The following is a 22,888-nucleotide window of genomic DNA, read 5'->3' on the forward strand; positions in this document are numbered from 1 at the left end:
ACAAGACAGCTACATATTCAACTGTAAAAGGGTGTCGAAGGCCGACAAAATGAGCATACTTGGACAGCCTATAGATCACAACCAAGATGCAGTCCACTCCTTGAGATTTGGGGAGACCAGTGATAAAATCAAGAGCTATATCGTCCTATATTTGGCTTGGAACGGGCAATGGCTGTAGCAGACCTGCTGGGGATTTAGCTTCATATTTGTGTGTTTGACATACTAAATAGGCAGCAACAAACTTCTTTATAGTGCCCATCATGCCTGGCCAGTAGAAGGTGGAAGCGATACGTTTATACGTTCTATAGGCTCCGGAGTGGCCTCCCAACACAGTGGCATGAAATTCTTCCATTATCTTCATCACCCATTTGGAGGAGGAGGGAATCACCAATCTTCCTTTATAAAATAATTTCCCATGTATAAGTGCATAATGAGCTTGAGACTGTTTGCCCGAAGATAATTCTAAAATGATTTTAGAGCAAGAAGGATCTTGATGAACTTCCTTATTGATCTCATCCCAATCTACCCATTGTGGACCAGAAATGGCTTGAAATTCAACATCATCAAAGCAACGGGATAGGGCGTCAGCAGCCCTATTGGATTTCCCGGTTTTGTACACAATATTGAAGTTGTAACCCATGAGTTTTGCTGACCAATATTGTTGGGCTGGTGTGGACACATTCTGCTGTAGAAGATGTCAAAGACTCTTTTGATCAGTTCGCACTTCTTGAGGAGGTTCGTGAGTGGGCGAGCTAGCTGTCCATAATTGACGATAAAACGCCTATAGTACCCAGTAATACCTAAGAATCCACGAACTGCCTTTGTTGATTTTGGAACAGGCCACTGTAAAATACTTGTAACTTTTGAAGGATCCATAGCAACCCCAGCCTTGGATATGATGTGCCCTAAATACTCAACTGATCTCCGCCCAAAAAAACACTTCTTTTGGTTGAGCTGTAGTTTGTGGTCTTTAAGCAGCCGTAACACAACCTGTAGGTGTTGTAAGTGAGAATCCCAACACTTGCTATACACCAAAATGTCGTCAAAGAAGACAAGTACAAACTGCCGGACGTAGGGGAGGAAAATATCATTCATGACAGCTTGAAAGGTGGCGGGCGCGTTTGTTAAACCAAACGGCATAACAAGGAACTCGTAATGCCCTGAATGTGTCCTAAAAGCAGTCTTGGGTGTATCAACATCAGCCACCCGAATTTGGAAAAACCTGGACTTAAAGTCTAGCTTAGAGAAGACTAGAGAACCATGTAATTCATCCAACAGCTCCTGAATAACCGGTATGGGGTATTTGTGAGGTATTGTTGCCTGATTTAACTGTCTATAATCAACGCAGAACCGCCAACTGCCATCCTTCTTCTTGACAAGTAAAACAGGACTAGAATACGGGCTTGAACTTGGTTTGATAATGCTAGAAGAGAGCATATCTTGCACCAGCCTTTCCATTTCATCTTTTTGAAAATGGCCATATCTGTAAGGTTTCATCGATATCGGGCCTTGACCAGGCTGAAGAATAATTCGGTGATCGGTAGAGCGTCGGGGAGGAAGGCCAGCAATCTCTTGAAAGACACTGCTATGTGATTTGAGAAGTTCCTGTAACTGCTGATTTTCTATTTCAGAATTCTCATCAGGACAATCTTGTAGCGTGGAAGAAGAGTCAATTGGTAACGTTAACAGAATCGCAGAGAAAGACACATCTGTGGTCTTACAAAGAGATTTAGCAGAAACTGGCCCCCGAGTTAGAGACGGATTCCCAAGTAGCTCCACGAGCTGATTTTGGTGATGGAATTTCATAGACAAATGCTGCCAATTTACCTGCACATCACCAAGGGTTTCCAACCAAGCAACACCCAGTATTATATCTAAGCTTCTCAATGGAAAAATATAGAAATCACCAGAGATGGTGTGGGAGCCTATTTGTATATGTAAGTTGCTGCAGACACTAGAGGATCTCATGCGGTGGCCATCTCCAAGCTTGACAAAGAATGGTGCTGTTGGCTTAATTGCTAAATTCAGCTCTTTAGCAAGTGTAGAAGACACAAAGTTATGGCTCGCTCCACTGTCCACCATAATTAATACAGAATGAGAAGCCAGAGAACCCATAATCTTCATAGTTTTGGGCTAAGAGAGACCATAAGCAGAGTAGAGTGACAACTCTAGTTGTTGGAAATAGCTTTCGTTAAGGTGTATTGATGTAGGGTTGGTGATTTCTGATTCCAGCACCTGTATGAACCCTTCGTCTGTGAGATCCTCATCTTCTCCCCCTATAATTGCCCGTAAGGATTTGTGAGGACACTCATGAAGTGGAGAATAAGGTTGTTTGCACCTGAAACAAAGCCCCTTTTCCCTTAATTCCTGATATTCTCGGTGAGAGTAGTGTTTTATCCCACGATTTCTGGTGGGTGCGGTGGAGGTTCGTGGAGCGGCAGGTGGAAGGGTTGGGCGATTGGTGGTGTTAGGGGGTCTAGTCGAATGGGTTAGGGGTTGTGAGACGGGTCGGGTTGAGGATTGGGTGGGTGAGAGGATTTGTAGTGGGGCGGGTGAATAGGTTTTGGGGCCCAGACCGAATCTACTTTGTGAATCGCCACCAGAAGAATGTAGTGTGGCTCGCTGATTGGAATGCAACGCCAACTCACATTCGATTTCCTGTGCAACCCTCATCGCCCGATATAAATCGTTTGAATCGGAGGAGCGAAGCCTAACTCTGATTTCTTCCTTTAATCCATTAAGAAAATACCCCAACAATTGAAAATCAGAAAGTTCTAGTGTTTGGGCAGCTCGGGTAATGAACTCATTCATAAAGGTAAAGACTGAGTTTACTTGTTCGATAGCGGCAAGGAGCTCATAAGGATTATCATAATCTAAACCACTATACTTGATGAGGAGTTCTGTTTTGAGCTGGGTCCAGGTGAGGTTTGGAGTGCGACCCCTAAGCCAACGTAACCAGTGGAGAGGGTGGTCCTTCATGCTCACCAGTGCCATGGCAATATAACGGTGGGGAGGAGTGTTTTGTAACTCAAAATATTGTTCAGATCGGGCAATCCATCCAAGTGGGTCTATGCCGGTGAAGATTAGCATTTCAAGTTTGTGGATGTAATCGGTGGATGATGTGGAGTGGGGTGGGAGATGTGGTTGGGGTTTTGTGATGTTGTTAATGGTGAGGAATGGGTAGCTGATTGTTCTGGTTGTGTTAGGTGGGAGGATGTCGTTTGAGTAGGCATTTCAGAAGAGGACGCAGGGGAGGGGCTCTTGAGGAGAAGCTGTTTAAGCTCTTGAAGGCCTTGTTGAAGGTCAGAAAATTGGCGAGAGTTATCGAGCTTGATAGAAGCAATGGATTCTTCAATGGAAGCTACGTTCTTCTCTAGAGATTCTACCCGTTGATCCATTCTAGTTTTGGGCATTCAGAAAAAAAAATATCCGGCAGGTCGGACCAATAATAGAGATTAGAACGTATTATCAGATAAGAAAATGAAGAGATGAATAGATTGATAGCAATGGCAAAAACACTGTTGTATTAATGGAGAATATTCATGAGGAAGATAACAAAATGACTATAAACAGCCCCAGGACTAAGCCCGTGCAGAAATTCTGCTCAATCTAAAACAAAGGCAAAAGATACCCATTACATGATCTCACCTAATTATTTATAGAATCATTCCTAACAAACTTGCTGAGGTGGCTAACAAACTCCTTGTTGTCCACTGCTTCCCTTGTCTGCTGATTTATTTCTTCTGGAATAAACCAAAAACGGTTTTTCTTTGGTTGTTGACGTGGCATTCCTATCAAAGAGGTTTATGTCTCACAACCAAAAGGTTTTATAATTGAAGGCAAAGAGGAGAAGGTGTACAAGTTGAGAAAGGCATTATATGGTCTGAAGCAAGCGCCACAAGCATGGTATAGCCAAATTGATTCATACTTCCAGCAACATGGGTTCTTGAGGATTGAGAATGAGCCCACACTTTACATAAAAAAGGGAGGTAAAAATGATTTCATCATTGTTTGTCTCTACGTAGATGATATCGTTTATACTAGTGCCTCTAATTTTCTTATGGCTGAGTTTAAATCACATATGATGAATGAGTTTGAAATGTCAGACATGGGTTTGCTACATTATTTTCTTGGTCTTGAGGTTCAACAAGTAAAAGATGGGATTTTTCTTTCTCAAAGTAAATATGCAAAGGATCTTCTCCTTAAATTTGGCATGCTTTCTTGTAATCTATCAGCAACACCTATGAATGTTAATTAAAAATTACAGCTGAATGATGGTGCAGAGATTGTTGATGCCAGAAAATTCAGAAGCCTAGTTGGAGGTTTAATTTATCTAACTCATAGCCGACCTGATATTATGTATTCTGTGAGTTTAATTTGCAACATCCTTCAAAACTTCATTTTGGAGTAGCAAAGCGGGTACTAAGATATGTTGCTGGAACCATAGATTATGGTATTCGGTACTCAAATGCTTCCAATTTCAGACTATGTGGCTTCACAGACAGGGATTGGGCAAGTTCGTTGGATGATCGGCAAAGTGTTTCTACAAATGTTTTCAGTTTTGGGTCAGGAGCAGTCACTTGGAGCTTAAAGAAGCAAGCCACTACAGCTTTATCATCATCTGAAGCTAAGTATGTTGCAGGAACTTCAGTAGCATGTCAAGCTATTTGGCTTAGGAGAATATTAGTTGATCTTCATCAAAGGCAAGAAGGACCAACAGAAATTTTTTGTGACAATAAGCCAACGATTTTCATGACAAAAAATCCAGCTTTTCACAACAGAACAAAGCATATTGATATCCGGTTTCATTTCTATCGCGATCTAGTTGCAAAGGAAGAGATAATCTTGAAGTATTGCAATACGAATGATCAAGTGGCAGACATACTTACAAAAGCTCTTCCAGAACCCACTCACTTTAGATCCTTATTGGGTCTGTGCAATTTTGAATGAAGAGGGAGTGTTGAAAGTTGATTCAAGAATTGGTCCTGCAGAATCTTCTCAATTACTGCTCTGCTCCTAAAATTTCTGGTTTCAGTTAATAAGATAAGTTTGTTATTAGTGGCATAATAATTGAGATTTATTGAGTATTTTTAGTTATTTTAGTTAACTTTGTAAGCCTGTATAAAGGCATTTCAATTCTAAAATTTAATATACTGTAGAACTCATCCATTTTCTGCATTTGTGAGTTCATCTGCAATTGCGGCATTTCTGTTTCTTTTAATTATATTTTCACAATTGTTCCAACATAAACAATCATCTTCTCCAAAGAGAAATTATCTGCCCTAAAATCTGGTGTCCAGGGCTGAACGATCAGGTAGCTTCCCAGCATGGTCCATGGGCCACCAAACAAAGCTTGCAGATAATCTTTCTCCAAGTCAAAACAAACCACAAACAAATCGTTCCCAATGTCCAGCTTCTTCATGTTTCCATTAGGTTTCCAGAGTGACGAAATACGCGTGAGCATGGCCTTATAACCCATCTTTCGACCCCAAACCTTGATAACCATTGCAAGTCTCCACCTATGAGCCAACTGGTCCTGAAAGTCTTCCGCTATCTGAATAATAGGGATAGCACCTGTTTTATCTATAGAAAAGGATACGAACGGAACCTCAAAGTCCGATGAGTCAAGGGGGTCGTTGTTATCTTCCATCTCAAGTTCAATACCCTGAGATACTTTATCCCGATAAGAAGATGCAGACACCAGAGCAAAACCATCCGTAGGGGACTACATCTTGTCTATGCTTAACTTTCTTTGTCATACGATCGTCTTCCGCCTTAGACGGTGGCTCATCCAGCTCAGTAGGAGGCATCGAAGAAACCCTAATTCTGTATAATATTCGAATAAGGAAAATCCTATTAATGTATGTAAAAACATATTCGTAATATTCCAATTAATTAATAATAATAATAATTAAATTAATTGCATTTATTAACTATACCATTTAAACTTATTATAACTAAGCTAAATTATGAAAAATTAATAAATTAACCAAACAATAAAAAAGAAAAAGAACTTAAAAAACCTGAAGAGAAAAAGAAGGAGAAGAAAAAGGAAGATGAAGGACACGAAGAAAAAAGAAAGAGAGAAGGTGAAAGAAAGGGAAGAATGATGGGTAAAAAATGAATTAACTAGAAAGAGAAAAAGATGATGACAAAAAAAAGAGAAGGAAAGGAAAAAAAAAAAAGATGAAGGAAAAGAAGAAAAAATAAAGAGAAAGAATAAAAGAAGAAAGGGAAGAAGAGGAAGGAGGAGGAGGATGAGGAGAAGGGAAAAAACAAAAGAAAATGAATAAGAAAGAGAAAAGAATAAGAAGGAAAAAGAAAGTGAAGTAGTAGTACAAAAATAAAGAGAGAAAAACAAATAAAGGAAAAAAAGGAGAAAGATATAAATTTTTATATTAAAAACTTTATTGCTAATTTATTCATTTTGCCACCTATTTATGATATTAAAGATTTTAAAATTTAGCGACATATTTTAATTAAATTATATATTTTAATTATATTTTAATTAAAATTTAGTGACATATCTTGCTAATTTATAATTCTATCTTTAGATTTAGATTGACTCTCACTCTATCTTCATATTCCTCTAATATAATCAATTTTCTTATCGTCTATGACTTTATCAACGCTGTTAATGCCTTTTTTTAATAATCTTAAATTATATACTCGAACGAAAATAAAATTGAAGAATTGCCAATCGTCCTTTGTTTTCAAATGCGCAATTACACATAGTATCAACGACCATTTTAAGTCTCCTATATTAACTCAAATAAAGTGAAGACCTCGCAAAGAGACGAAACATATGCACATCGACTTCCCTTTTGGAGGTTAGTGACTTGGAAAGCAAAAACGAGGAGACTGATAAATTATCATTAGAAGTGTAAATGACACAAATTAGGGTTTTAAAAGTGGATTTAAGCATATGCGATTGTGTTTTATGGGGGGGGCTAATGAAGGAGGATAAAGATATTTTGCTTTGCAAAATCACATGGGAGACACATGATTGAATCATATGAACTAGGGTTCGGTTTCAAACTGCAACTGAACTAAAACCAAACCGGTTAAAACCGAATACTAAACGTAATCAACAGTTTTGATTCCAGACCGTAACTGAAATAGTGCACTTAAGGTTCGATTCCGGTTTTTCATTTTTTGAAATTGAAACTGGTGGTTCCTGTTTGAAACCATGAAAACTATATTCTTAAAGAAACTTCAAATTTATTTCTTTTATTTTATTATTTTTGTAAATTATCTTTTAAGAATTTTTATTAAATTAGTTTAGTTTTTTTCAATAATAATACTTATTATTATTATAATTTATTCAAGCTATAAATCTAAAAAAATATTTTAAAAAGCTTAAAATATATTATTTAATTTAATTCAAAACCGAAATAAAATTGAAACCAGCGGTTTCAAAATCATCTTAGAAACCATATAAAAGCGGTTCGATTCCAGTTTCACATTTTTTTTATAATCGGAATCGACGGTTGTAACACTGAAACGGCACTTCTGTAACCGTGTTACTACCTAATATGGACTGCTCTTCGTCTACATCAGCTGCTACGAGAGCAAAATATAAAACCCATATTGACATAGTCAGAATTCTAGTTTTCCAAATCAATATGGGGCACTTAATTGTAACTTTGAGAAAATTTGATCACTCAAATTGCAAGAGTTTTCATTCATGCACCAAAATTGGACCATCTGTTTATATATTTTATATCGCATTCATGCTCGGATGAAAAAAGTCAACCTTCTTTCTAGTTTTTTACCATCATTGATTCAGCTACAAAATTATGCAAACAAGGTAGTTCTTGAAACTTCTTAGAAGATTATGTTTTTTTTTTTTTTTTCCAAGGGTATATTGGACTCCTGAGTCGCAAGTGTTTTTCCGGCTACTTTGATAGGGATGAACAAAGTTTGACTAAAATCGAAAATCAAAAAACAAAAAAAAAAAAAAATTCACTAGGTCTTTTCAGTTTTTGGCTTGAATTCAGAATCTTATATAATTTCAGTTTCGGATTTCCGTTCTTATATAAAAATAAGTAATTTCTCACCAAAATTGAACTGTAACAGACCAAAATCGATTGGTTAATTTCAATTTTCAAATTTACTTCGATGCTGTTCATTTTCAATAAAAATCAAAGCAATTTTCAATTTTGCCATTCAAAGCAGTTTTTAATTTTGCGATTTGATTTGATTTGAAACTGAAACGCCTGATGATACACCATTTAGCTTAAGAGGCCTTTTGGTGTATCAAGTTCAGTCCTTTCCTTCTGTTTTACTGCCTTGAAATAATATTATATTGTAGGGCATGTATTTATATTATCTTGTTCCTGTTAACTAGCGCAGCTAAGAAGAGGGCGGAAGTGCATTTTGCTTCATAAAGTCCACTGGTTCATGGCCCTGTTAGAGATACTCTAGTACAAATGATAAGCTAGGAATAGGATATCAAATGATTGATACTTCTTTGAATATAAATAAATCGTGTAATTTTCTGTACAGCTAGGCTAACCATAAAAGAAAAGAGAAAATGTGTTATTTGCAATCAAGTTTTATTGCCATTACAGTATATCATATACATGCGACGAAAATAAAGAAACGATGAATTGAATAAATTGACCTCAAGATGACCGTTAAATGTCTAGAAAAGCCAATGCTTTCTTCTTGTAACTCGGGAAGGCACATCTGCGCAAGGGTTAGAAAAATAAGGTTATATATACCATTTGAGACAAATATTCAGTGCTGAACCAAAAACATAATGTAACTGTAACTTTTTCATCACCTCCACTTGCATACAACGAATTATAATGAACTTCGCTCCAAAAGCTCAGCCAAAGCTCTACACACAAACAAGGCGGTGAAAGTTAGAAAAACAAATTAATAAAGAAATGGATAGAGCGAGAAATCTAACAAAATTAATTTTATTATTGAAAAGCATTTGCTAATACAGACATGTTATACTCAAAAAGCTCGTTTTGGTTGATTCTTGAATTGAGAATGGAATGCAATTCTTAGATCGCGATTTCATTGTTTCATTTCTTTCATAAGGAAAGCAATTTATATATATATATATATATTTTTATATTCGAATAACTTGAATAATTATAAATCTATATTTTAAGTATATTCTTGACATAACCTACAAATTTTGTTTAGTTCTTTAAAAGAATAAACTCTGGACATAATTCTTCGAATTTAGGTATCCATTTCCATTCCATTTTCATGTTAAAGCATGCCTGAAGTGTACCAATCTCAAGTTCAATTCTAAACTGCATAATCCAACTCCAAGACATCAAAGGATGCCATTATCAGAAGAAATACTTGTTAGAAACAGACCAGGACTCACTCAATGAGCAAGCCTAAAAGTAATCTCAAATTATATTGTAGGTTTGAAGTCCATACCCAACCTAATAATACTTATTGGTCAATGCACGGGAAAGACACCACACTGAAAACTGAGACTTAGTACTTTATCCTTTCAATAGTAATATTTTGCTCTTTTGAGTTATTTGTTTGTTTATAAAGCTACTTATGGTATGCTTTACCGTTCACCTCACTTAATGTGGTTAGCTGGTAATTATTCATCATTTGTGTTAGCATATATTGTGATATGTCAGAATATTTTGTAATTATTATATAGAATATCCTGTGTAGTTATAGCTAGGATTTGTTACCATATTTGTACCAGCCTTGATTCTATTTAAAGCCTAATATGCTTGAAGGAATGATCAACCAAAACACTTCTCTGATTTCTTCCCTTACCCTAATCCTTATTTCTGCAAATTTCCTCTTAAGAGAAAAACAAAAACTGAACCTGTTACGTTTCTGACCTGTTACGAGAAAAGAAAAAAAAAAAAATCCACTATGGTCTCAACTCACACACATCTTGAGGGAGTTGGATCTCACAGCCACTGGAGATCAGTTCCCCCAGCTTCGGGAGACCTAGGACACGAAATTTCCTCGCCAGAAACCTCACTGTTGACCGCCACAGGTCTCCCTACTCCGACCCTGCACTGGCACATGAGCCCACTTTCAGCGACCTCTTCTTCAATGGCCAACACCAACTGGTTAGCCTGAGTCCGGCGGTCTCTTTTCCTGTCCACCCCTTCACTGTTCCTCTCTCTTTTCAAGGCTAAGGTACTCACAGCCCCCTCTTTATCTACTGCCAAGGTACAAAACTTCTCTCTTTCTTAGCCAGCCTCAGAAACATGACTGAATATGCTCTTATTAAACCTCTCTTCTCTAATTCCCCTATTATTACTACTCTTAAACTTCTAGTAATTATTTTCTATTTGCTGGAAATAGAATTTTGCATTATAGTGATTGTTAAAAGAGTCTGCTGTTGGAAAATCTGAGTTACATGGTTATTTTTCGGAGAATACAAAGAGCTATCAATTTTTTAAAAAAAATTTTTTGCTTCTGAACTTTAATTATAGTTATTAAGGATATTATAATATTCAATAATTAAATAGGATATAGTGATTTTTAAGCATAGATTTTGAATACCTGGAACCATGGACATTAAAAATAAAAAATTAAGGTAAGATTGGTTATATCTTTCACTTTTCAATTTTTTATTATTATTTTCAATTTGACCAACAGAAAATTAGGAGAATTATGGACGGAGGGATGTATTAGTATAACGGAATGATAATTGGGGGACTAAATAGTTAAATTTTGACCAAACCTTGGGGCTAAGTAGTAATTATCCCAATCTTCGAATAAGCATAATCATCTATTGGGTCTAGAGCTGTGGATGATTCCCGAAACAAAAACGAAAAGAATCACTTTATAAGAACCGGAACTGAGACCGAAAAAATTTATTTGTTGGTTCTAGTTTCAGTTCTTGCTAAGAACAGAACCGTAGTCATACCGAAATTGAATCGAAGACGATTTAGAATGTGTCTTAGTTTTTAGATATATTATTTAGTTTAGAACAACCATCATATTTTATTATTTAAAATAAAAATTTTATTACTATTTACTAATAAATATTAAGATGGGGTGAGTGCAATTGATTGAAATACCCTTCATTAATTTGCAATGAATTTAATATTTAGGAAGGAAACCCGAATTTAGACCAATTTTTAAATTAGATGTGTAATTTTTCTAAGTAAGCTTTTTTTTTTTTTTATCTAACTTATTAAATAATATTACTTACTTATATACGTATATGTAATATACATAAATATATAAATAGCTAGTTACATGTGAGTAATAGTAGTACATATATAAATAGCTCATTATATGTGTAATTGTGTATATTTATTATAAAATCATAATCAATTATCATATAAATACATTAATATTTTAATGGCTTAATGATCAAAAAATTCTCGTATTTTTACCATTTTTGCAATTCTAGGGGAGTGTATATGTGAAAATAATCCCTTCTCTAATCATTTTCCACCACAAGTGAAAGTCAGTCAGGGCGTGTTTTGCTTTTTCCTATGGCGTCGTCTCATTTTCTAGGGGAGTGGCAGATTGTACTCAATACAAAACTACGTCATTTCATTGTTGCTTATAAGTGTCCTCCATGCGTATTTGTCCATTTGATATGTGGCACCGATGAAGCAATTGGTGGGGTCCACTAACGGATAGGTCAACTGATTATGGACAGACTACGACGGCTAGAATTGCAATAAACGAATAAGTCTAAGGTACCAATTGCCAAAATTAAAAGAATTGGATAGAATATTAAAAATGGTAAAAATACAAGATTTTTTTAGTAATTAAGCGTATTTTAATTATAGTTTTTCCGATTATAGCATGTATTGTAATCATATTTAATATTATAATTATCACTATTCCAATTATAATTATTATTTTAATAGTTATAATTAGAACTTATCAGGTAACATGTGTACTTAGTATTTAATTAGTATTCAACCTTAATAACATTATAATCATACATAATATTATAACACCTATTAGGTAATACCTAATAGATTATATTTATATTCATTGTTATACCTAATATTATTATGTCAAATAATTTAAATAATATTGAAATTCTTGTCGTTCTAATATTGTAATCATGTAGGGTTGCAATTTTATACTATCATTATGTGTCATTAATTATTATGGATGAGTTTCTTCGATCATGTAATTAAATTTTATTTTAATATTAAAATTCCTTTAACTAGTATTAATGAGTGAATAGAAGCAAAGCTTTAATATTTTATCAATTATTATCATGATTTAGTGTTATATTGTAATTTTATGCTATTATCATGTGTTATTAATAATTATAGATCACTTTCTTCAATTGTTATGTATTGTAATTTTAATACCAATTTTTTAAAAAATTCGAATGAACATGGTATTAATGTAGAGTATACTATAATAATTTTTAATTGGGAACCAGAATTAGGATCAGAACCAGAACCAAATTGAGAAACTAAAACCAAGAAACCGAAAGAACCGAAGAATTGAACCAAAACTGAATCAAATTCCAGTTCAGTTTTGGTTTCGGTTCCTAAATCATTTGGTTCTAGTTCCTATTCCCAAATTTTGAGAGAATCAAACTTCGGTTCCGATTCTTTTCAGGAGTAGGATTGAAACCGGAACCGCTCAGCCCTAATTAGGTTTCCTTCCTCTTTTTTCTTTGAAAGATTTTAAGATTTTTGAGAAAATAAGTTTGTAAGAATTTTAAGTTATATTGATATGTGAAAGCACTTTTGACTTTTCTCCTATAATTAAGAGTTAAGATCACCTTGTGGAAGAACTTACTTCACTTTTTTAAACCTTAGGGATTAAAAAAAGCGATTCTAAAACAACAGTTATTAATTAGTCTATTATGTCAAACTTCAAGAGGCAAACAGTATTTTAAGAAGCACTTAAAAACTTGATGCAAAGTAATATATGTTAAGAATGAGCTTCATCCAAGAGGAGATAATATATGCAATTGAACAAACTTGATGAGCAAAGAATGATCTCCATGGTCCCTAAAATATGGCAATATTCTTGCACGGTCTCTTAACTTCAATAGGTAAATTAGAAATCCCTATATTAAACCATTGCAACAAGGGTCAACCTTGCCAGAATCCGGCCAACCCTTCACTGGAATGCTGATATATCAACCACAACAACATTTTTTAATGACATTCTGAAGCAAGTGATATTTTCTCTCTTCTCACGTGCCTCTCCCATCTCAATATTCTTTCTCCCTTTTCTCTCTCTCAACTTCAACTTGGTTACAAGTGTTGAAACAAAGGTTGAAAACAAAATGAAGCTATCTTCGGAGGAAAGAAACAAATATGAGCAAGAATGGAATGGAGAAGTAGAGAAGGAGAGAAGCTAGAAACTTCCAAGTAAATTATATTAATGGTCACCTAACTTTTTACTTAATTTCATAAGGCCACAGCTTTAGTTTGTCATTTTCTAGTCATCTAACTTTTATTTTTATTTCAACAGGAGGTATTCACCAGAATCCGGTCATCAAAAATACTAACTTAAACACTAAATATAAAATATTTCATTATAAAAAAATCATATTTTCTCCTAATACATTAATTTGGAATCTATCTACTAATTTATTTAACATATCATGTCATTCATATGAAAAAAGTTTCAAAAAAAAAAAAAAAAAATAGAAAAGAAAAAAAATTTTCATCCTACCATTTGTACTTTCTAGTATTTTTTTTTTTTTTCCTTCTCTTCCCATATCCCTCATCATCATGAATTTTTTGTGAAATATTGCAGCTTTTAGTGTCATATTATCATTTTGATTACTGGATTCTGGTAGGTGACCTTATGTTGAAACAAAAATTAAAGTTGAGTGACTAAAAAACAACATTAAAATTATATGACCTCAATGAAAAGTGCAAAATTAGGTGACTATTAGTATAATTCACCCTAAAAACTTTCCATGCCACACTCTTTGATATGCATGCTTTTAAGCCTTGCATGTGTGCACTTTATTACATATTTAAAAATGCTGGTTTTGACTGCTACATCAGCATTCACGAAGCACAATAGCGACCCTTATTGCAATATTTTAATATGTTTAGTAATTTTCAAGTTACAAATTAAAGTTGGCGGTCAATTGTGAAATATAGCGAAATGTTAGTGATGTATAGGTGAAATTTACCCTTCTATGAGGATATAGCAGCAACTAACCTCTAGTAGGACTGTTGTCTTTGGGAATGATCTCGATATAGCAGGTGTCCCGAAAAGATGTGACCAAACAAATTTTGGCTCCAAACTGAAAAGATATTGTTTTAAAACGTTAGAAAACAACCGAACAGTAGTTGGAAAGAAGAAGAGCAATTACAAAAGAGTTGCATTATTTGCATTATTCAGAAGTTCACAACCGATAAAACAGAATATATGATCTTTAAAATGGCGAACATTCTGTATGATCCCAATTGTTTGTCCATCTCCCTAGTTTGCTATATCATAGAACTCTTCTTCTGTAGCATATACTATTTAAGTGCATCATAAATACCTTGTCATTGGAGTTGTAAGAAGAAAACGTGGAAAGTACTCACTATGATAAAGAGGATTGTTTCTCATTAGAGGGCTATGATTTTTTCAGGGTGAAACAACTGACTAACAAAAACAAAATGAGATATATCAAGACATGGTTTCAGAGTCCACCGTATGCTTTAAAAAAGGCCTTTTATGATGTAGCAAAGTAACCCTAAGCCTAAATTAGGTTGTAGAATTGACGAGAATATTGAAAAGAGGGTTAATAAATCATAATTCAATCGAAAGGGGCTGAATCTTCTGGTGACAAGCAAGAAAATAAATTACCAATAAACTGGTTTCTAATTACTCAAAAGTCTGAAATCTACTTTAAAACTAAATAGTACAACCCTATTTATAAGCATATAATCTAACAAGAACAAGGACTTAATTATAATAGTAATAGAATAAGGAATCAAGCATAAACCCTACTAGAATAAAAATCAAATCTTAATAGGAGAGCTGGACTCTAAATAAGATATGTTTTTGGATACAAATAACCCAAATCGGAAAATGGCTATAGTTGCTTGAACAGTAATGCACTATATTCATGGTGAACATTGCGCTACAGTTGCTTACAGAAATTCTGAGAATTATATTTTGCTCCTGCATCAATTTCATAGAAACAAGTTTATTCTAAGCTTCAAGTGTACCTACTGTCCACACACTTTCTACTTTTTTTAATTTTTCATATGATATTCAGGAGTCAACTAATCGTGTTAAATCATTTATATATAGAAAATCTCAAAAATAAGAGAGTAAAAAATTATACTTACTCGATCTGCTGCTGCTTGCAAAGTAACATGGTCCCCCCACTCCCCTGATCTAGAAGCAGACAATCGTTTCATGCATAAAATGAATTAGCATTAAGTAACATTCATGAAAATATGCTCTTTCATTTTTGCATGAAGAAAGCTAATAGTTCGCCATAGAAATCTAACTTTTTCATTTTCTTCAGGTAGCTTTTGTACTTCATTGGCACATAACCTTCATATAACTTTCTGAAATGCTTTAACTGAAAAAGGAAAATAGAGATATATATGTTAAAGGAAAGTGATAACTAGATCCAAAATATTAAAATCACTTCCCTTGAAAAATAGAAAGCACATGAGTATCTGCAGACACGAACGAATATTAGAAGGTGAAGTAATAAAAACTTCATATAGTCTCAATCTCCTATGTATCACATCTTTTGAAGAAGCAGGTTGCTTCAAATGTATCGCAGTGAGAGACAGTAAAAGAAAAGGCGCTTAACAAAAGGGCAAAAAGAAAAGCAAGCATAATGATTCTCTTTAGAATCAAATTTCCAATTCTACAATTTTAACCTCTTAAATTTGTGAAAAATAATTAGTTCTATAATAAATCAAAAGGTTAGTCAGATCTCCACAAAGCAACAAACAACTTAATGCTTCATCAGATCTTATAGAGGAGGTAGAGGCGTGGCTGCAATAGCATTGTTTATCATTTTCAACTTGAACTTCAAGATTTATAGCGTAAAACTTGGAGGTCTCTTTATTTCTTTTACTTGCTGCATAATTATCAGTGGCAGTAATGCCTGTAGCCGATAAAAACAGTACATAGAGAACGAGACAATTACAGAACAACAGGAAATCTGTGATATGCATAGAAAGAACATTGTCTAGTTCTGTTGGTACTTCAACATTGGGCTACAATACCAAAAAAAAAAAAAAAAAAAAAAAAAAAAAAAAAAAAAAAGGATGATAACCAACCAAATTGACCAAACCGAACAGAATCTTTTCATATGAATAATGTTGGATAGTAAGGGGATTGCTTAAAGATAATTCTATTTAATTAATTTTAAATTTTAAAAGTTTAATATAATCATGCAATTGAACAATTTTTCGCTTAAACAAAGTTCAAACCACTCAAATTCAGTGATCTAACCCAACAATTAATGCTTTTGGTTTGGTTGGCTATTGAAATAACATGGTCAGTTGTGGTTTGACCTATACATAACTTACAATATCAGATTGGTTTGGAAAAATATCCCAAAAATGCTCAACCTGAACAATGTGCAGACTAGTTGAACAGCAAAATCTTGTGCACTGATATTCACCTCAGAGCATTACTTCATTAAATATTAATATGTTTTATCACAGATACTTCTTGCATTTCATAGTTGGTAAATTCTGTGATATAGAACAGCCTCAGCAATGCAGAGATCAAAGGGCTTTCCAGCATGAAGGCAAAGAGAACAAGAAATGATGGGTGAAAATGAAGAAATTTCAGCTTAGAAGTTGAGTAAAACACAATGATAAATAGTATGAGAAGAATTGCTTAGAATTTCCTCACTATGGAATTGAGAGGGGAAGCTCTTGAAGAGCAAGAAAGTAGACAACTAGACATTGAGGTTATAACGATAGAAAGAGAAAAAATAGGGCACTGATATCACACTGGCAAAACAGTGAACTTTGAAAGCATTCAGCATAAAGGAACATCTGCCATGTGAGTACAGTTCACAAAGCCCAGGAATTACAACCTCAGCAGCTGCTGAACTTGAGTCCATAATTCTCCACATTAAGAGATCGTTTCCTTAATAAGTTTAGGGTCCCAAATTTACCCTCTAATTGAATTCACCCTATGCCAATCCAACAGGAATTTATCCATTTCCAATTCATCCTTACTAGAACACAGATATCTAGCTTACGTAACTCTTGCCTTAGAAAATGAATGATACACTTATTGATGAACTCAATAACATCCTAGACCGAATCATGATCATACATAGACAAGGCCCAAAATAATAGTCAAAAGAACTTCATCCCTCCAATATTTCAATATCTGCCAATTTTCTCCTCGCAGCAACCCCTTCAGCTAAATATGCCAGAGTACGTGGCATCAGATTACCCCTCCTGCAATCTTAATCATGAATTTTAATCGCAATTAGATCAAGGTTGCAGGAGTTGAGGTGTTGGAGTATTTGGATATGAAAGTAAATATCACAATTTGTAATATTGCAATTTAAATAAAAGAAGAGTAAACTGATTCAAATTCATAGTTTAACCAGAATTAAATTAAATATGCAACAAAACATCACTTTCAAGTTTCAACAACTAAACTATCTATTACTTGAAAATAATTGTAATTTCTTAGTCATAACTAACATACTAATTTGTTTCCAAATAACTATGCAAAATTACTACAATACTAAAAATTATAATTTTTTAAAAAGATAAAATCTAAAAATCTTTAAATTTAATTTAAAAATGATTCTGCACTGGCTTCTCTCTTTTTTCTTCCATCTTTTGTGAGATCTACTAATGAGAAGCAGTTTTTAGCTGATAATAGGTGTCTTCAATGATTTGAGAACCAATGTAAATAGATTCATATGTTTTCATAACTATGCAGTAAGGATTTCCATGCACTATATTACAGCCCTGATTTTATTACATATATCACATCAGTGAATATCTAAAACCATGCTGCAAGCATAGGCTTTTGTAATTTACGATGCTTATAATGCTGCAAACATTCTAAAATCACACATCCACAGAAAATCGATAACTAACTCCTAGTGTTAGTTGTTAAGCTTTGGGTTGCAGTAAAGCAAAAAGATAAGTCCAAACTTCAATTGGCTATTCATTCAACTGTTACCAGAAGTAAAAATATACAAGAGAGCATTAGAAGTTTGGAAATGTATACCTGCTTGATTACTTGCTTCCTCACATGTTTGTGGTAATCTGGACTGCGAAACAGCTGATCTGCTAAAGCTCGGAACTGTCATTTCAAATCAATAACAGTTTCAATAATGAGCATAAGACAATATGAAGCAACAGTGTCAACAGTTATTCACTATCTAAAATAAATACAGCAAATACAGAAGGAAGTCCATAAGAGTAAAGTTACAAATAAAAAATGAGATTGCAAAAAATGGAACTTGTTGCTGCACCTGACAATTCCCATCACCCTCAATTTGCAGTTCTTCTAAACCATATGTGGTCAACCTGAATGAAGAATTTTAAGATTAGGGGGAAAAGAGAGAGTTAGAAAGGGAGGTATTGTGGAAGAAGCACTACAATAAAAGCAGATACATGCATAGAAAATAAGGTATCTAAGGTCAGATGGTAGACACAATCCAGTCAACAATAATGTATGTTAACAGCAAGAGAAAAGCATGTAGAATAATTAAATTTACAATGATCAAAATAATATGTCAAAGACTATGTCAAGAAACAGTAAAAAGTTGCATACTTCAAATACAAGAATCAAATTAGAAACAGCATAGAGGATATAACCTTTCAGATAGTCGTTCATGGTCTAAGGTTGCATCATTGACATCAGGTATCTCACCATTGACTCGGGGAGTGTGCTGCCAACACAGTGAATTGTCAGGTACTTATAAAGCTAAATAAAATAAAATACCCAAAAACTATTCAAATTGCCAAAGGAACATGCTAGTACTGAAAACAATGAGGATGATGACTACATTTATCTGTCTATTCAATGCACTCAACAAATTTAACAAAGAACAAAGGTTGAAAGAAATTCAAAAGCATGAAAAATTGGAAATATATAAGCAACTGATGGGTATTTTGCAAAACTGCCTAAAACTTGACAAACCATGGTAAACTGAATTTGATACACTGTTTGTCAGTTCCATAAGAATAGAATTTATTTGTGTCCATGCATGTGAAATCAGCATTGATATATAGTACTGTCACCACCACCTTCTCCTCCCAACTAAATGGAAAATACTATGATTCTTTCAACTTTCACAAGGAACTACTTAGTTCCATTTATAATATTTTGGGAAAATTTCATGTGTCTTAGCAAATGTTCTGCTAAATCATACTCCCTCCGTTCGGAAAAGATAGTCCACTTTCTATTTTCACACAGATTAAGAAAATAACAATTATTATGATTAAAGGACAATTTATTCATATAATCATGAGCAATTATTATATTAGAATAATAAATAAGAATTAATGAGTAATTGAAAATAAGATAAAATTTAATAAGAGTATAATAGACAATTTAAGGATTGACTATAATGCAAAAAAAGAAATTGGACTATATTTTGAGACAAACCAAAAAGGAAAGATGGACCATCTTTTTGGGACGGAGGGAGTATGTTGTTTTAATGTGCTTATTCAATAGGTTTGTGCTTGTTCGAGCATTTGCTTTGTTGTTTGATTCGCTTGTTTATGTTTCTGTTATTTAAAGTCCTGACATTACATGGTTATTACATTTGTCACGACCAGGAAAACCTCTAAATAACTTGAAAGCAAATCAATGCGAATCAGCAGCCTGCCATCCACAGTTTTCAACGGCAATTTGCAAAAACACAAATCAACAATTTCCAATCATTTAACAAATAAAAAAGATATTAAGAGAATAATAACTGAAGGCACAACATAAAAAAGTGAATGCTATGAGAGAGTTGGTATTGTACCCATAAAATAACTTGCATACCATGACCAGTTACCAGTGTTCCTTTTACAAAAAAAAATAAAAATTAAAAAGTATAAGCTTAAAGGGACTACTTGCAAATAAGAATTAAGACCCCTTCAACTTCTATAGAAATTACAGGATGTGGACAAGGACACCAAGAAAAATTTGGATTCAAAGGATACAAGACTCAAAGCATTGATAGATAGACTCGCAAAGTGGTACAGCACACTGCACAGCCTATTATAACAAAGGTGGAATGGGATTACTAAATAGACCTGAATCCTAAAGTTATTAAATCTTTAAAATTGCTCTGCTCTTTCTTGAGTTTCACATTGTTTGTCTTCTAAATAAACTTAAGCAGAGCCTTTTGGCTTATTTGGTGAGATTTACTTGCACAAATACAGAAATACCTCAGTGATAACTAGAACCATCCATTGTTTAAACTCAAGTATGGAATAACTATACTCAATTTCAATCAACATAACTAACACCAAATAGCAGTTTTATTGCTTCAACATTATATGCAGATTTCCTGTCCAGATGCCAGACATGTGCAATACAGGTTAAGTATACCTGATTTAGGCAAATCAGGCTTTCAAGCAAACATCTCCATACATTAACGAAAGCCCTATATTATGTATTTAAGGAAAACGGTTATATATATGGGAAACTACCGGTATGGAATCCAAATGAGACAGTCTCTTTCCAAGCCTTCCACCAAGATTAGAGATTTCTTCTTCAGCTAAGATGCTTGCAATAGTTTGGTCATCCTCTGTATCTTGGAAGCTGCTATTCAAACTTGAGGTTGAGCTTGCACTTGCATTGCTATAGCTTTCAGTCATATTAGATCAAAAATAACATATAATGACTAATCTTCTTAACCTATAAAACAAGCCAAGACAAGATTTAAAATGGCATTAAATTACCAAATAGGCTAACTTAATGTAAAAATAGTTAATTTTCCTAACAGATGCTAATAAAATTCTAAACTAGCAAGATAACATTGAATTACAATTGCATAGTGACAATTAATCTAAATCTTAATATACCATACAAATTAAACTCGTAGATACCTACAAATAAAAATAAAAATAAAAAAAGAATATAACGACAGAAAATCACAAAAATTAAAAACGCAGGTCTTCCATACCAGCCAAAGACCACCTGTTATTATTGTTGTTATTTTTCTTTCCTCTCTATATTTGTTTCTATGCAGGTTTATGCCATAGGACAAGGGGAGAAATTAATCAACTGAGATTAAACAAGTTAATATCCAAAGGGCACCTCCACTATCTGCGCAGGCAAACAGCAAAAACCCAAAAAGAAATGGAAATAAGCAATTCAGCAACAACAAAAACGAAAATCGCATAACTCATTAAAAAAAAAGTCGAAATAATTAAAGAATAAACAATACCCAGAATCAAATACGCAGTGCAGTCACAGAAAAAAGAGCAAAAACGATTAAATTTAAAAGAAAGATTTCTACTTTCCAATGTTTGTTCGGAACAAAACCCAAGAGGTTAAAAACAAATAGTAATCTGATATCGTAATATGGTCAAAAGTAAACGAAAGGATAGTAAGTTACCAAACGTCAAAGGAAAGCAGCTGAGGAAGGACAAGCTCGCAAGGCGTCGTTGAAGAGCGAAGAATTATGTGTATGTAATAGCAGAATAGATAGAAATACTTGGACTAAACGTTACAGCAAGTCATCATCTGCAAATGATTTTTTTATATTTTTATAATTTTAGATTTTTTTTCTCCCCCGACAAGAAACCAACACAGGCGAGCACGTTTCTTTGCCTTTGCCTTGCAATTTCTACCAATGACAAAACCAAATTGACCTCACGCGTAGATAATTAGCATATACTTGTGGTAAAATGCACACAGTCATTTATAAAAAAATATATATTTTTTCTTCTAATCTTTATGAAAATTTTTTATTATCATATGCTTAAAATTTTAATGAAAAAGCTTCTATTGAAAAATATTTTTTACCTATAATACTTGGCATGCTAAATGATTGTTCAATACTTGTCAAGTTGTGGAATTATATTAGTATTTTGCTTTTATTTTTCAATTACTAAATGGGGAGATATATATTAATAGATAAAAAATTGATTTTAGTGTGAGTTCTATGTAGTTCTCATTTATAGTTAGAATTATTTGGCCTAATTATTAAAAATACCTCAAACTTTACGAACAGTTTCAATTGTACCCTAAATTTAACTTTTTTTCTCCTGATACCATGATTTTTAATTTTAGTTACAATAAGATTCTAATTTCAAATTGTATCCAATTTAATGAATAAAATATTATAAATTTTAATTAGTTATATGTATAAAATATTAGTTTAGATTTTTGTTTTGCCATTTTTTAAGTATGAAATTTTGTTTATTCTGAAGTTAAATCTCTTATAAAAATATATTTTATTCATTACTGCGTCATTTTATTTTTAGAGAATCATTACTTGTTATCAATATTATATAAATAAATGAAAGTATTTTATTTTAAATATGAATAATTTTTTTATTTTAATATTTAATATAAAATAATTTCGGTGGGGAATGAGACTAATTTAGGAAAACTGTTAAACTTGATCCTTAAAAAATAATATTTTATTCATTAAATTAGGTACAATTTAGAATTAGAGTACTATTATAATTAAAATTAAAGTTCAAGTTATCAGGAGAAGAAAGTTGAATTTATGATACAATTAAAACTACTCGCAAAGTTTGGAGTATTTTTAACAATTTAGTCGTATTATTTTGAAAGGGTCATGTTTAAAACAGAGTTCAATTCAATTAGGTTAGTAGTTATGCAATGTCATTGACACAGTTAAGAATTAAAGTTAAGAGGCTAAAAAAATTTTCAAGAATTAAGAAGGCAAATTAAAAAATTTACTATTTTAAAGGATAAAATAAAATTTCAATATTTTATAAGGTAATTCTTTTAGAAAAAGTTTTGGTTAAAGTGCCAAGCCGCCCTTGGCCCCTATCCCTCT

At 33.3% G+C, this 22,888-nt stretch overlaps 1 protein-coding gene across 4 annotated transcripts; it reads right to left on the reverse strand.

Moving 5' to 3' along the window:
• Positions 1-8,447: 8,447 nt before the first annotated feature.
• On the reverse strand, positions 8,448-21,689 carry LOC149498351 (Cysteine proteinases superfamily protein). 4 transcript variants are annotated; one of them, XM_089717931.1, is made up of 11 exons: positions 21,473-21,689; positions 21,052-21,180; positions 20,562-20,769; positions 18,732-18,805; positions 18,386-18,440; positions 18,139-18,213; positions 15,417-15,490; positions 15,252-15,300; positions 14,128-14,212; positions 8,789-8,845; positions 8,448-8,691 (listed from the first exon to the last, which is right to left on the reverse strand). In XM_089717931.1, the coding sequence occupies exons 3-11, from the start codon at positions 20,727-20,729 to the stop codon at positions 8,648-8,650; spliced, it is 681 nt and encodes a 226-aa protein (XP_089574057.1). In that variant the 5' UTR covers positions 20,730-20,769; positions 21,052-21,180; positions 21,473-21,689; the 3' UTR covers positions 8,448-8,647. The 4 variants fall into 4 exon arrangements, with proteins under 4 accessions (XP_089574057.1, XP_089574055.1, XP_089574056.1 ...); XM_089717929.1 differs by having other exon boundaries at positions 21,038-21,180; positions 21,473-21,687; XM_089717930.1 differs by lacking the exon at positions 21,473-21,689 and adding an exon at positions 21,302-21,448 and having other exon boundaries at positions 21,038-21,180.
• Positions 21,690-22,888: the final 1,199 nt, after the last annotated feature.

Source organism: Jatropha curcas, chromosome 2 (assembly GCF_041381405.1).
Source record: "Jatropha curcas cultivar XTBG-Jc1 chromosome 2, XTBG_Jcur_1.0, whole genome shotgun sequence".
Taxonomy (NCBI): domain Eukaryota; kingdom Viridiplantae; phylum Streptophyta; class Magnoliopsida; order Malpighiales; family Euphorbiaceae; genus Jatropha; species Jatropha curcas.